Source organism: Hemiscyllium ocellatum, chromosome 13 (genome assembly GCF_020745735.1).
Source record: "Hemiscyllium ocellatum isolate sHemOce1 chromosome 13, sHemOce1.pat.X.cur, whole genome shotgun sequence".
Lineage (NCBI taxonomy): Eukaryota > Metazoa > Chordata > Chondrichthyes > Orectolobiformes > Hemiscylliidae > Hemiscyllium > Hemiscyllium ocellatum.
This window is the reverse complement of record NC_083413.1, coordinates 36,077,136-36,093,327: the sequence shown is the minus strand read 5'-3', so window position 1 is coordinate 36,093,327 and position 16,192 is coordinate 36,077,136. Positions and strand designations below refer to the sequence as shown.

The window sequence follows — 16,192 nt, the reverse complement described above, 5'->3', positions numbered from 1 at the left end:
CCACTCCCTCCGTGACTCCCTCGTCAGGTCCACACCCCCCACCAACCCAACCTCCACTCCCGGCACCTTCCCCTGCAACCACAAAAAATGCATAACTTACGCCCACACTTCCTCCCCCCCACCCCACATATCTCTAGGATAGGTGGTACTTTAATCTGGATCTCTTGGCTCAGAGGAAAGAACATTACCACTGCACCATTCGAGCCTTTTAGTAGCTCTTGTATTATCCATGACAGTAACTATCAATCGGGGTCTACTTGTGAACAATCACTGCACTCCTCTCTCAGTATAATTTTTTTTTGGGATATTTCTTCTGAATTGTTCTGTTGAATGCAATCGGAAAAGCTTTAGCAAAATGTATTTTTACAGCAAGACTCAAGTTCTGTACTACCAAACAACTATTTAAAATATTTGTTGATCAGCTATGTAGTTATTTAGTATATTGATAGATTTCATAATCGATTTCATTGAATGTTGAAGACGCAAGAAGTTCTGTTGTTTATCAAACCATAAAAACACCTCCATAAACTGGAGTACATTTATACAAAGGCTGTATTATCCACCCATTCACAAATACAAGTTTCCACTGTGTGCACAGAGATTATTATTGTAGAGACTGCGGATAGAGGCAGTTATGACACAATGTGTAATGTGATTACAGTGCTTAATTCAGTTCCATTTGATCAGTTATAATCTCATGCTTTGTAATGTCAGACAGTTTTGAAAGAATTAGGTAATTACTCGACATTTTAGACCCGTTTCTTTATAAAGCTTGACTAAAATTTTAAAAATGTGAGCGTTGAGACAACAAACGAGCAGCTCTGATATGCAAGCCAAGTCCAATCCACCAGCTTGGGTTCCTGTACCTGAGTGCAAAATATCCTTGCAGTAGCATTTCAATCCTAATTGCTGAATTTAATCATAGAATCTCTACAATTTGATAACAGGCCCTTTGACCCAATAAGTCCACAATGACCCTCCGAAGAGTAACCCACACAGACTCATTTGTCCTACCCTATGTTTACCCCTGACTAATGCATCTAACCTACACATCCCTGAACACTATGGGCAATTTAGCATGACCAATTCATCTAAACTGCATATCTTTGGACTGTGGGAGGAAACAACACAGACATGGGGAGAATGTGCAAATTCCACGCAGACAGTCACCCGAGGCTGGAATCAAACTTGGGCCCCTGGCACTGTGAGGCAGCAGTGAGCCACCATGCTGCCCTAATGTGCTTTGAAGTGAAGAAGCATCCAGTAAGTGCGTTGCAAAATGTGCATGAGGTACCTGAGAGGCTTTGATGAATTAGTTGCTAACATCCATGTTTGTAAGGCACATGCATCTGTAAGGTTCCCTGACATGTTGTTGCTGGATGTCCAAATTTCTTAGAATAATATTCACATTATCTTTCATTAACTCATATTACATCTGATAGTGTTGCACTCATGCCAGCCTAGAAAATAAGCAAAAGCTAACTGGTAGTTTCAAAAATTTGACAAAGTTGTGAAAAGCAATGTTCTTTTATTAGCATCAATCATTGGGAGAAAGTGAGGACTGCAGATGCTGGAGATCAGAATCGAGAGTGTGGTGCTGGAAAAACACAAGAAGGTCAGGCAGCATCCGAGGAGCAGGAGAATCAAGGTTTTGGGCATGTGCCCTTCATCAGGAATGAGGCTTGTGAGCTAGGGGGTTGGAGAGATAAATGGAAGGGGTATGGGGCTGGGGGAAAGTAACTGAGGGTGTGATAGGTAGAAGAAGGTAGGGGTAATGGTGATAGGTCAGAGAGAAAGGTGGAGCAGATAGGTGGGAAGGAAGATGCACAGGTATGACAGGTCGTGAGAGTGGTGCCGAGTTGGAAAGTTGGATCTGGGATAAGGTGGGGGGAGGGGAATGAGGAAATTGGTGAAACAATGCTCTTGTATTATCATCAACCATTGCCCATGCAAGCTGATGCTCTTTTCCAGTTGCCACATCTCATTCCAATCAACTAAGGTTGACACTTTAGATTCCTCCCTTCACCAAAAATTGTGCTCCAAATTTCTAACCCTGAAATTTCTTTACTTCCTTCTACTTTCTTCCTCCTTTTAGGAACTATATTTTCCCACTCTACTAATCCCTCTCATCTCCCTTCATTTCCATCTATGTCTTCTATACTGGATAAGTATGGCTGCAAAAAGAGTGGATTGGACCCTTTTCCTATCAACTTGCCTGATTATTCTTTGTATTGTAGCGAGAATTCCTAGTTAGAGTATTCAGAGGTTATATTCACTACTACTAACCTTAAGAACAATGTTGAAGGGTATTGCAGTAAAAAGGCTAAGTTTGCTAATGTTGTTCAGATCTTTTACACTGAGCATCGGTATGTGTAAGGCTCCAAAGCCAATGGACTCAGAACTTTTCTCCTTTTCCTTTAGGGATCATTTCCAGGGAACTTGCAGCTAGTCTTTGTCCTGCGACCTTCCCGTTTCATCCAGAGGACTATTGCCGACATTGGCATCAGGCTTCAACGAGATGATTTTAAAATGAAGGTACCGGTAAGCATATGGTTTTATTTATGCTCAAGTATTCATTTCATAGAATTTAAAACATTATGTAGAATTGCATAATTTTTACAAAGTTACAGAGCTGTTACAATGCAGAAGGAGGTCATTCTGCCCATTGTACCAGCACAGTTCTATTACCTAGTGCCAATCTCTTGCCTTTTCCCCATATCCCTACACACCATGACTATCTAAAATCAAATATCCAATACCTGCTTGAGTTCATCAATTGAACTGCTTCCACTACATATCCAGACAATTCATTCCTTACCCTAACAACTTGCTGTGGGAAAATACAGGATAAAACAGCCTGGTCCATTAATATTTATATTGTCCACATAAGGCTCCGCCAACCAACTTCACCTAAACCTATCTGCAAAGATTTTTAAAAATTAACCTGTTTGGATGTGTTTTTACATACCTATGGAGCAGGTGGCACTTAAAACCAGACCTCCTGGCACAAAGAGCCCTTCTGATCTGTGTACCCTTGCAGTCCTTTCTTCCTCAAATACTTATGTAACTTCCCCTTTAGAAAACTGTTTTGTTGACTCTTTATTTTATTATTTATGTTTATGTCTTTAACAATGATTGGACAGAGAGTAGTCGTGGTCAATATGGTCTTCAGACTTAAAGGTTAACTGTTTTAATTGACTTAGTTTAAATTGATGGAAACGTTGCTGCTATAAATTTCAGTCGCTTTTATAGTTGAAGGAAACTATAACTATGTATATCAATCATTAATTTATTGTAGCATTTATTTACATATCGTGAATCCATCAGAATAGAGGAACAAATAAACAGGTGGCTTCAGATTAGAATGGACAAATCTTTATTATGATCTCGGTGGAATATACTATTTGAGAGTTTATGCAACTAAGTATTCTTTGCAAATTACATCAGACTATGTAATCTTCACAAAATTGTGTTCCTTGATTAAAATGGACTAGCAGAATGTTGGCTTTACATGTTTCACCTGTCTTTCTATTTTTCTGTTAATCCCAATTTTTAGGTAACCTAGAATATTGTATATTTCAGATGAGTTATGGTGCATCAATATTGTGAAGAATCCAAGCAATATGTCTGTTCCAGTAAAATGTATATTCAACATTTTTAAGGGAAATGTACTTCTCTGTCATGTTATCAATAATTTACTTTGATTAGTAATAGCATAGTTTTTTGAAAAACAATTGTGTTTATTTATCCAGTTATAGTATAGGATTCTATAAACCTTTGTGACACAGTGGACATATGCCTTTGGAAAAGTCTAAATATTTGAGCATAGTTTAAGATTTATCATATCTAGACCAGGCAAGACAACAAGCTGGTCATGCACAATAAAAAGAAGTTAGAAAGAACATCACGAGCAATTTTAGCATTTACTACCAATTCCTAATGGCCTTGAAAAAGCGATAGTGAATCTTCTTGAACACTTGCAATTTGTGCAGTGAAGTAACTTCCATACTACTATAACATGGGGAGTTTCTGGATTTTGACCTACTTACAATGAAAGCATGACAATGTACTTTAAACTAGGCTAGTGTAGGATGTGGAGGAGATCTTGTAGTTGTTTGTGGTCCTGCACGTGTACAGTCTAGGTCATTGAGATGACGGGTTTGGTAGGTACTGTCGAGGGAGGCTAGATACCTGCTTTTGTGTATTGTGTCAATGGTAAACCAACACAGTGTGCTGATGATGAAAAAAGAACAGTTCAAGATAGCAAACGGGAAGTCAATAAAGCAAACTGCTATTTCCTGGATCTCCTGACAGTTGATGGACTCACGCTAATTCAGGGAAGCAGAGAGTGTACCATTATACTATTGTTTTATGCCTTGTAGGTGATGGAAAAAAGTATTTTGGGAGCCAATAGGTGAGCTGTTCACCATATAATTCCCAATCTTTGATCATGCTCTTCAACTCCAGTAATAATGTGGCTGGTTCAGTTACGTGAATGGTCAATTATGATATCCAGAATGTTCACGATGGATTCTATGATGGGTGATGCCATTAAATGTAAAGGGGAAATGGCTAGTGCTTGGTAGTCATACAGTATGAACATGATTTATCAGCACAAACCTGAATGTTATCCAAGTCTTGCTGTATTTGAATACAGATTGCTTTATTATCTGAGGTTTTGCAAATGGAACTGAACAGTGCAATCATCAACAAACATATCCAGTTCTAGTCTTACATTAGAAAGAAAATCTTTGATTAAATATCTGAAAATGTTTTCACCTTGGACAATTTCCTACAGCAACACCTACAGCAAAGTCATAGAACTATTAGGATTGGCCTCCAAAACCCACAACTAACCATTTCAGTTGTGCTATGTATGACTCCGGGCAGTGGACAGTATTTTCCTCATTTCCATTGACTTCAACTACATTGAAACTCCTTGATACCACACTCAGCCAAATGCTTTGATGTCAAGGGTAGTCACTCACCAGTGCAATTCAGATATTTTAGCCATTTTTGGAGCAGTTCTGTAACAATTTTCAGAGTCGAGTAGCCCTGGCTGAGCTGGAAGGTTCATTTTTCAAAAGTTGTATCACCATAGTAGGTAACACCTTCAACAGGCCTCCAAATGAAGCAGTGGTGGTGTAGTCGCTTTCTATTTATATGTTTGGGTTTTCTTGGGTTGGTGATATCATTTCCTATGGTGACATCATTTCCTATGGTGATGTCATTTCCTGTTCTTTTTCTCAGAGGGTGGTAAATGGGATCCAAGTCAATGTGTTTGTTGATAGAGTTCCAGTTGGAATGCTATGCTTCTACGAATTCTTGTGTGTGGCTCTGTTTGGCTTGTCCTAGGATGAATGTGTTGTCCCAGTCGAAGTGGTGTCCTTCCTCATCCCTAGTAAGGACACTAGTGAGAGAGGGTCATGTCTTTTTGTGGTTAGTTGATGTTCATGAATCCTGGTGGATAGTTTTCTGCCTGTTAGTCCAATGTGGTGTTTGTGACATCTGAAAACGAACCTTCCAGCTCAGCAAGCAAACCTACATCCAGAACATCAACCTGAGCTCCAAATCTTCTCAAAACACTGGAACCTAAACTATTGGTCATATGATAAAAATAAAATCTATAACTTTATTCACTTTGTTGATGATTGAGAGTAGGCCAATGTAGTTGTAGTTGGCATGGTTGAATTTATAATATTCTCTAGTCAACCTATTCAGAAATGTTTTTACACACCTCTAAAGCAGGTGGGACTTAACCAGATCTCCTGATCAATGGTAGGACATTAACACTGCACCTCATGAACCCTCCATGCAGTTGAATTTATGTTACCTTTTGTAGATAGATAAATGCTGGGGGTGCTGCAACTGCTACTTTGCTTGGTGAGTTTAGTGAGATAATTAGCGGCACATCAATGAGGCTACATTTGCAGTTAAGATGTTTGTAAACAAGCAATAATCCTTAACTTGCTGCTGCCTAACAAGAATCTTGCCTTGAATCTGGCTGTTGCATGATAGATGCAGCAAGTTGCTCCCAACATGAGATAGGCCTCTTTGGACTTTTCACACGATTCTGCCACAAATCTTGCCAAAGGCCCCTGTAAGATTCTGCCAGTAAGATACAGCCCTACATTTCTTCCTCATCCCACCTTCCAAATGGATTTATTATTTTTAAGTCATCATTCTTCCTACCAGGTTTTAATGTTACTATCAGGTATTCCGGAGATTCAACAATTTGTGTTACAAGCTCAGAGAATTACTCAACCTGATAATAGCTTTGAACTTTGCCATGTATAAATTTCTACAGAATCCAGTGGTGTGCAACATCAAGCTCAGATCAGATGTGAAATGCTTTGTTTTTGTTTGGATTTGGAGTCATCACTCTTAGATTGTTCAAATCACAGTATCACAAAGTTGTAGAAGAAATATCAAGTTGAACATAGTTAATTATTTCACAAAAATTGTAAAAGTTTTGAGAATATTGGTTAGCTGCCAGTTTCCTTTATAAAATGTGCATAAGGCAATTTGAAACATCTCCAACTCAGTTGATCTTGGATTTGCATATTATGCTTTTAGCTGACCACAGCATGTAGAAGAAATCTAAACTGAACAATAGATGAATGTATGCAATGTTCACATGCCTGAGCATGATTGTGCATATATCACAGACTGATGTAACAAAAGGAACTTGATCCTATCTGACCCCTTTCATATACAGGGCTTTAAAATTCTGTGCAAAATATTGGATTTACCTGTCATATAAGTAAATAGTTCCATAAAAGATCCTTCGTTGTCTAGGCTAATGTTTAAGTCGTTCCTTTATGGTATGTTTCTGAAGTGTTTTATAGCAACATTGCTATCTTCAATGCAATGTATAGCCATAGATTGTTTGAATCCGACGTAATGGTGCCTTTGTTTTTCAGATATTTAATCTGGTTGTGTTTTATTATACTGCCTTGTGGAAAGTTAAGAATAATTTGATGGCTCAAAAGCTACTTCTCATTGCCTCTGTTGCAGATTATCATGTTAAATACTATAGCAGATCTACACAGCTACATTGAAAAAAGTCAACTGACGAGAGATTTAGGAGGTACTCTGGAATATTGTCACAATCAGTGGATTCATCATCGAACTGTGAGTGCAAAAATATAAATTTTGTCTTTTTTACAAATGATTGACTTATCTTTGTTTTCTTCTCTTTTGTTATTTACATGTTTACGGTACGGACTTTTTAAATCAATTTAGTACCCATTTTCAAATCGCCTTCCCTTCTAAAGATATGACTACCAACAGAACAACTTCCAATAAAATCACCTACATAAATACCTAACAGTGGTGCTTTCTTGAAATCTATATATTTTTATACGTTTTCCTTGAATTGTGACAACTGTAACGTCTCCCCATAGACTTTACAATCAAATGTGATTGCTTATAAGTTTGAAAGCCACATCTATATTGCCATTCCATGTTGTCCTACTTACAGGTTATGCCTGAAAATACCACTTGTTTGCTTTATTTCATCCTTTCCCAAGCGCATACTCAACCTTCATTTGTAAATAAATGCAGAAATAAACCTTGTTGCGTCACGCACTATCATCTTGTTACAGTTGATAATATCAAGAAGTGATCTGATCAAAGTCCCAGATCATTTTGTCTTTCATTCTGTATGTATTATTTTAGCCCCTTATCTAACATTATCGATTGCCGTCTTTGTAAATTTGCAATAAATGGAAACTTTGACACATTTAGTTAGCTTATACTGATATTAGACAAATCGTCATTAATATTAAATTGCATAGCACTGGCTTTCAAACATCTCAAAATTTTAACATAAAACAGATGCATAGAAAGTGAAACAAGTTACTGTAAAAATCAAAGAGAGTGTATTAGCCTTTATGTTATTTGGTTTTACTGAAATTTCATGTATTTATTTTCAGGCTATAGAAAATTTTGCTATGACAGTGAAAGCAACAGCACAGTTATTACAGTCATTTGGCACTGAACTTGCAGAGACGGAGTTACCCAATGATGTTCAGTCCACAAAACTACTGCTCACAATTCACACAGAAAAACGCAATGAACTAAAGGTAATAGGTGTTATGGTGGTGATGTGTGCCATTACTTCCAATTATTATGATAATTATAAGGAACAACTTGTTTTCTTATGGGAACCATTTTATATCTATAAAAATAGTGGTGCAAAACCAGTTAAGATGTTGTTTTCTGACGATGCATACAAGGTAATACTTAAGCCTAAAAATTACCATGAGCAATTTAGCAAATGCATGCTTTAAACATTTGGAAGATGTACCTTGACTATTTTAGTAGAGTTATTACTTAATTCAAAAGTTTGTATATCCTGTAATGTCTGTTCCTCCTACCAAGAGGATGACCTCAAATTTTTCCATATTGTATTCCATGTTCTTGCCCATTCAATAAGTGTGTTCAAATACTCTTAAAACCACTTTTCCTTGGATCACACCTTCCTCCACTTAACTTTGTATTACCTGAAAATTTGGAAATATTACATTTGACCTCCATGTCTAAGCAATTCATATATAGCTGAAGCTGATTACTGAACTTTTTATCACTCCACTAGTCAAAACCTGCCGACACAAGAATGGCCCATTTATTCCTACTGTCTGATTACTATCTATCGACTGATCCTTACTCCATGCCAGTACATTACTTCTCTCCTAAGTACTTTAATTTTGCTCACCAACATCCAGAGGAAACTGATCAAAAGTCTTCGGAAAATCCAAAAATACTACATCCATCGACTCCCCTTTTACAATTTTGTTCAGAACAGCCTCAAAAAAATTCTAACAAGTTCATCAAAAAGATTTCCCATTCAGAAATCCATTGTGACTGTGCCCATTTGATCTTTATTATCCAACTGTCAAGTTATCATATCCTTTTAAATAAATTCTAGCATTTTCCTGACTACTGATAAAAGGCTAATAGGTCTGTAATTCCTTTCTTTCTCTCTCACTCCCTTCTTAAATAGAGGAGTGACATTTACTAGCTTAAATCTGCAAGAATCATTTCAGAATCTACAGAAATTTGGAAGATGATATTGCCAAGCTGATTCAGTGTGCTGCATGCATGATGTGGGAGGTCAGGGACACTGATGGTGTCTCTGGCTCCTATAGCTGCTATAGCTGGGAAAAACTGGAAATTTAAGAAGGAGGTTAAAGGGAAAGTGAGAATAAGAGAAGTTGAGAAAGACAACAGAATCAATGGAGCAGAAGGTTCAAGAAGGGATCATATAGTATGGTCAAGTGAAATAAGGATTGATAGAAGGGGTGAGGGGAGTAACAAATTAAGAATATTATATATGAATGCATGAAGCATAAGAAATAAGGTGGATGAGCTTGAGGCTCCATTGGAAATTGGCAGATACGATGTTGAGGGGGTAACTGAGACGTGGCTTCAAGTGGACAGGACTTGGGAAATGAATATTCAAGCCTATATGTGCTATCGAAAGGACAGACTAACAGGCAGAGGGGTGGGGTGGCCCTGTTGGTGAGGAATGATATTCAGTCCTTTGCGAGGGGGGACATAGAATCAGGAGATGTAGAGTCAGTATGGATAGAGCTGAGAAATTCTAAGGGTAGAAAGACCCTAATGGGAGTTATCTACAGGCCCCCAAATCTGTCTGGATAAAGGGCGTAAGTTGAATAAGGAGTTGAAATTGGCATGTCGCAAATGTTATGGGGGATTTCAACATGCAGGTAGACTGGGACAATCAGGATGGTACTGGACCCCAAGAAAGGGAGTTTGTGGAGTACCTCCAAGATGGATTCTTAGAACAGCTTGTACTGGACCCTACCAGGGAGAAGGCAATTCTGGATCTAATGTTGTGCAATGAACCGGATTTGATCAGGGACCTCGAAGTAAAGGAGCCATTAGCAGGTAGTGACTATAATCTGACAAGTTTTAATCTGCAATTTGAGAGGGATAAGGGAGAATCAGAAGTGTCAGTATTGCAATTGAACAAAGGGAACTATGGAGCTCTGAGGGAGGATCTGGCCAAAGTTCAATGGTTCAATACCCTAGCAGGGATGGCAGTGGAATGACAATGGCAATATTTCTGGATAAAATGCAGAAGGTGCAGGATCAGATCATTCCTAAGAGGAAGAAAGATCCTAAGGAGAGGCAGGAGTGGCCATGGCTGACGAGGGAAGTTAAGGACTGTATAAAGATAAAAGAGAAGAAATATAACATAGCAAAGATGAGCGGGAAGCCCGAGGACAGGGAAACTTTTAAAGAGCAACAGTCATAGAGGATAACTAAAAAGGCAATACGTGGAGAAAAAAAGAGGAACTAAGGCAAACTGTACAAAAATGTAAAGGAAGATAGTAGAAGCTTTTTTTACGTATGGGAAAAGAAAAAAAAATGGTTAAGACTAAAATTGGGCCCTTGAAGACAGAAACGGGTGAATTTATTATGGGGAACAAGGGAATGGCAGAAGAGTTGAATAGGTACTTTGGACCTGTCTTCACTGGGGAAGACACAAGCAATCTCCCAGCTGTAATAGTGGCTGAAGGACCTAGGGTAATGGATGAACTGAAAGGAATTTACATTATGTAGCAACTGGTGTTGGATAGACTGTTAGGTCTGAAGGCTGATAAGTCCTTGGGTCCTGATGGTCTGCACCCCAGGGTACTAGAAACCAGTGGCTCTAGAAATCATAGACACATTGGTATTTATTTTCCAATATTATATCAACTCAGGATCAGTTCCTGCAAATTGGAGGGTGGCTAATGTTGTCTCATTTTTCAAGAAGGGAGGAAGAGATAAAACCAGTTAGCCTGACGTCAGTGATGGAAAAAATGATGGAGTCAATTATAAAAGATGAAATTATGACTCATTTGGATAGCAGTAACAGGATGGGTCAGAGTCAGCATGAATTTACAAGGGAAAATTGTGGTGACTAATCTTTTGGAATTTTTTGAGGATGTAACTATGAAGATAAAGACGGGAGACCCAGTGAATGTAGTGTACCTGGACTTTCAGAAAGCCTTTGATAAAGTCCCACATAGGAGATTAGTGAGCAAACTTAGGGCACATGGTATTGGGGACAAAATACTGACTTGGATTGAAAATTGGTTGACTGACAGGAATCAAAGAGTAGTGATAAATGAGTCCCTTTCGGAATGGCAGGTGCTGACCAGTGGGGTACCACAAGGTTCGGTGCTGGGACCGCAGCTATTTACAATATACATTAATGATAAAGATGAAGGCATTAAAAGTAATTTTAGCAAATTTGCTGATGACACAAAGCTGGGTGGCAGGGTGAAATGTGAGGAAGATATTTGAGAATACAGGGTGATTTGGACAGGCTAGGTGAATGGACGGATGCATGGCAGATGCAGTTTAATGTGGATAAATGTGTGGTTATCCACTTTGGTGGCAAGAACAGGAAAGCAGATTATTATCTAAATGGAGTTAAGTTAGGTAAAGGGGAAGTACAATGACATCTAGGTGTTCTTGTACATCAGTCAATGAAAGCAAGCATGCAGGCACAACAGGCAGTGAAGAAAGTTAATGGCATGCTGGCCTTCATAACAAGAGGAATTGAGTATAGGAACAAAGACGTTCTTCTGCAGCTGTACAAAGCCCTGGTGAGACCACACCTGGAGTATTGTGTGCAGTTTGGCCTCCAAATTAGAGGAAGGACTTTCTGCTATTGAGGGAGTGCAGCATAGGTTCATGAGGTCATTTCCCAGAATTGCGGGACTATCATATGTTGAAATATTGGAGCAACTGGGCTTATAAATACTTGAGCTTGTAAGAATGAGAGAGGATCTGTTTTAGACATATAAGTTTATTAAAGGATTGAACACTCTGGAGGCAAGAAGCATGTTTCCGCTGATGGGTGAGTCCAGAACCAGAGGACACAGTTTAAAAATAAGGGGTAGGCCATTTAACAGAGTTGAGGAGAAACGTCTTCACCCAGACAGTGGTGGATATGTGGAATGATCTGCCCCAGAAGGCAGTGGAGGCCAAGTCTCTGGATACTTTCAAGAAAGAGATGGATAGAGCTTTTAAAGATAGTGGAATCAAGGGTTCTGAGGTTAAGGCAGGAACAGGATACTGATTGTGGATGATCAGCCATGATCATAATGAATGGTGGTGCTGACTCGAAGGGCCGAATGGCCTACTCCTGCACCTATTGTCTACTGTCTATTGCCATCTCTTTCAACACCCTGTGGTTAGAGTTTAGGTTCCAGGGACTTAGCATTTTTCAGCCTCATTTATCTCTCCAGTACAATCTTCTTATTGATTCTAATTTTCTTCAATTCTCCCTAGTCAATTGAATCTCTAATTCTGGGAGTTTCCTTGTGCCTTACTCTGAAAACAATCACAAAATAATCATTTAGTTTCTCTGCCATTTCTGTATTTCCCATTAAAAATTCTCCTGACTCTACCCATAGGCTCACATTCATCTTAGATTCTTCTTGGATTTTAGATTTTGCTATTCATCTTAGTCAAACACTTCCTTTTTACATATCTATAGAAGGTTTTGAAGTTTGTTTTCGTGTTTTTTTTTCTTCTAGGGTTTATTCATATGCTTTTCTCCCTTTCTTGGTTTCTTGCTCCTCTTCTGCAATATTCTAAAAACCTCCCAATTGTCAGATTTTACTAACATTCTGGCAACTTTATAAATCTTTTCTTTTAATCTTATATAACCCTTAACCTTCTTTGTCAACCACAGTTTCATGACCTTTCTTTGAGATTATGGACCTTGAAGGTATATATAGTTACTGTGAGGCATGTAATATTTTTTAAAGAATTACGCCTACATTGTCTACGTACAGGTTGTTAAAGAACATTGCTGATGTCCAGTCATGCCTTTTAACGTATTTTCGTAATCCACCTCAATTAATTTTTGCCTCATTCCTTCATAAGTTCCATTTTTCAAAGGGCTTCTTTTTAAATTCTTTCATGGGACATGGCATTGCTGGCTGGCAAGCATTTATTGCCTGTCTCTACTTGCCCTTGAGAAGATGATGGTGAGCTGCCTTCTTGAACCACTGTAGTCCACATGCTATAGGTATCCAGTAGACTGTTCCAAAACGCCAAGACTAACACACTCTAAAAAAGTTACCCTCCACAACTTTAGTGCTCACTTGGTTTGCACAGTCTATATGCAGATTGAAATCATAGAATCATAGATGTCTGCAGCATAGAAATAGACCTTTGGGCCCAACTTGTCCATACCACCAAGTTTTCACAAATAATCTAGTTCCATTTACCTCTGTTTGGGCATAAGCCTGAAACGTCAATTCTCCTGCTCCTCGGATGCTGCCTGACTGGCTGTACTTTTCCAGCATCACACTCTCGGCTTTGATCTCTAGCATCTGCAGTCCTTACTTTCTCCTACTAAATCCCTTTCTACCTGTTCAAATGTTTTTTAAATGACAAGATTGTACTTGTTTCCATCACTACCTTTGGCAGCCCATTCCTGACACTCAATACCCTCTATGAGAAAAGAAATTGCCCCTTTGGATTCTTCTGTATCTCTCTCTCCTCTCATCTTAAACTTATGCCCTTAAGTTTTAGACACCCATGATAACTGTTGTCCATGCTACATATTTCTCCCATCTTCTGATTAATATCATGCCCCACATTACAACTACTTATTGGTGGTTTATAAATAACTCCAACCAATGTATGCTACTTTAGATTAGATTACTTACAGTGTGGAAACAGGCCCTTCGGCCCAACAAGTCCACACCGACCCGCTGAAGCGTAACCCACCCATACCCCTACATTTACCCCCTACCTAACGCTAAGGGCAATTTAGCATGGCCAATTCACCTGACCCGCACATCTTTGGAATGTGGGAGGAAACCGGGGCACCCGGAGGAAACCCACGCAGACACGGGAGAACGTGCAAACTCCACACAGTCAGTCGCCTGAGGCAGGAACTGAACCCGGGTCTCTGGCGCTGTGAGGCAGCAGTGCTAACCACTGTGCCACCGTGCCGCCCACTTCTTGCTGTTTCTTACAAACAGATTCCATACATTGTCCTTCCAATCTGAGATCCTCTGTTACCAATGTTTTGATTACCTCTCTTATTGTCAGCACAACTCCACCTGATATAAACAAGGAATAAAAGTAGGCCTTTCAAACCTGCTCTGCCATTCAATAAGACCATGGATGATCTGATTTTAACTTCAATTCTACATTCCTGCATTTTCCAATAAGCTTTCAGCCCATTGCTCAGTTCGTTGGACAGCTAGTTTGCAAAGCAGAGTGACACCAGCAATGAGGGTTCAATTTCCATTCTGACTGAAGTTACCATGAAGGTAACACCTCCTCGACCTTGCCTCTTGTCATAGGTGTGGTGACCCTCAGGTTAAACTAATCACTTATTCCTCTCTAATGAGAGAGCAGCCCTATGGTCCTCTGGGTCAATTGTGATTTTACCATACCAATTAATCAAGAATCTATCTACCTCTGCCTTAAAAATATTTAAGAATTCTGCATCCAGTGCCTTTTGAGGAAGGGAAATCCAAAGATTTACAATTGTTCCATCTGTTCTTCTTAAACTTTGAATATCTTTGAATATTTAGTCTCTAGTCCTGGTCATTGTGCAGTTATGTTTCTGTAATGGAAATTAGATCATACCTATTTAACTCTCGTTATACCATTTGATCATCTAACTTGTAAATGCTGAATGCATTCAGGTGGAGTGCCCTAAACATGAATTTGTTAATTATATTCCGAGCATATGAAGCATACTTGATGTTTGGTTTTGTCTCTCCTATATTCCTGTCTCCTCAGCAGCTTTTTTAACTTCGTGTTACAATTTTTCTTCCTTTCAATTTGATTTACCCCTGCCATTTCCCTAAAATCTGCTTTGAGGACTTCACACCCCTTCTTACCTTTGGCGTTGGTACTAATGGGGTCTACAACTTCTGGCTGGTTCCGCTCCTTCAGAAAGTTCTCCAGCCATTACAATATATCCTTGACTCTGACACAGGGAGGATACATATCATCCTGGAGTCATGCCAATGCTGCAGAAATGCCTGTCTTCTCCCCTGGGTATGAAGGCCCCTTTCACTACCATCCTTCTATTCTTCTTCTTCCTCACAACACACACACACACACACACATACACGCGCGCACACACACACACACACACACACACACACACACACACACACACACGTATGTCTTGGACACATGGCATGTGATGTTCCGCACATACCACTAGATTCCTTTTGCCTTCATTAGCATACTATTTACATTCAGTCTTTCACAGAAATTAGTAAACCCTTTACAAATATGGCAAAAGAATGCACACATTGCATTGTATATTCATTCGGATAATGCACAGCATTAACTAATCTAAATGTCATCCATTGCTGTTTTTTTTCAAAAAATTGAAATATCAATTCAACACAGCAATTACCGAGCCTTCGCTTTTGTTTTTCAGGAGAGACTGAAATTGGCAGTAAGGGAAGGCAGCACTTTACTAATATGTATTAAGGAACCACTTACTAAAAATCCCAATTATGCGCTGAATTCTGATGAACTGGAAAATATGGCTACAGTTGAAAGGTTAGTGACAGCTTCAATAGCAGAACATTTTCTTTGCTGCACAACTATTATTTATAATATGATAAACCTTATTTAGTGATAACTGAATTCAGATGATTTTTTTTGTTTGAAAAATTGTGTTATAACTAAAATTGCTTCTTTAATGTTTCTTTATTGTCTTTAGATTAAAGTGATTCCACATCAACATTCATTTCTATTGAAGATAAAAGCCAACTCATAATTACACTTGTTCCATCTTGCATTCATTCACTAAACAAATTTGTACATTAATTACCTGTCAGTTAATAATATAGCAAGTTTCATTAGAAATTTCATAAGATTCCAAGCGAGAAAGGGCTTACTAACCCATCCAACAGTGTCTCTGCTTTCAAAACTATGAAAGATTTTGATGAAATGAATGTAGAGAAGATGTTTCCTTTTGGAAAAGTAGAATGAAACAGGATGATAGACAAGGAGAAATCCAATAGGGAATTCAGAAAAACTTCTTCACCCACAGATTGTACTGTAGATCTTCCTATCATTCGCAGCCAATATAATATAGTTAAAGACAAATTATGCAAGCATATGAGGGAAAAGGGAATAGGTAGTTACAGAGCTAGAATCAGATAAAATTGTG

General features: G+C 38.7%; 1 protein-coding gene across 2 annotated transcripts in view; it reads left to right on the top strand.

Annotated features, from left to right (window-relative positions):
- mcf2l2 (MCF.2 cell line derived transforming sequence-like 2) overlaps positions 1-16,192 on the top strand; it is a 237,069-nt gene that overhangs the window by 12,914 nt on the left and 207,963 nt on the right. For both annotated transcript variants that reach the window (XM_060834750.1, XM_060834749.1), the window contains exons 2-5: positions 2,422-2,541; positions 7,018-7,134; positions 7,938-8,087; positions 15,452-15,576. In XM_060834750.1, coding sequence (XP_060690733.1) covers positions 2,422-2,541; positions 7,018-7,134; positions 7,938-8,087; positions 15,452-15,576 — 512 coding nt within the window. The remainder of the gene's footprint in view (positions 1-2,421; positions 2,542-7,017; positions 7,135-7,937; positions 8,088-15,451; positions 15,577-16,192) is intronic.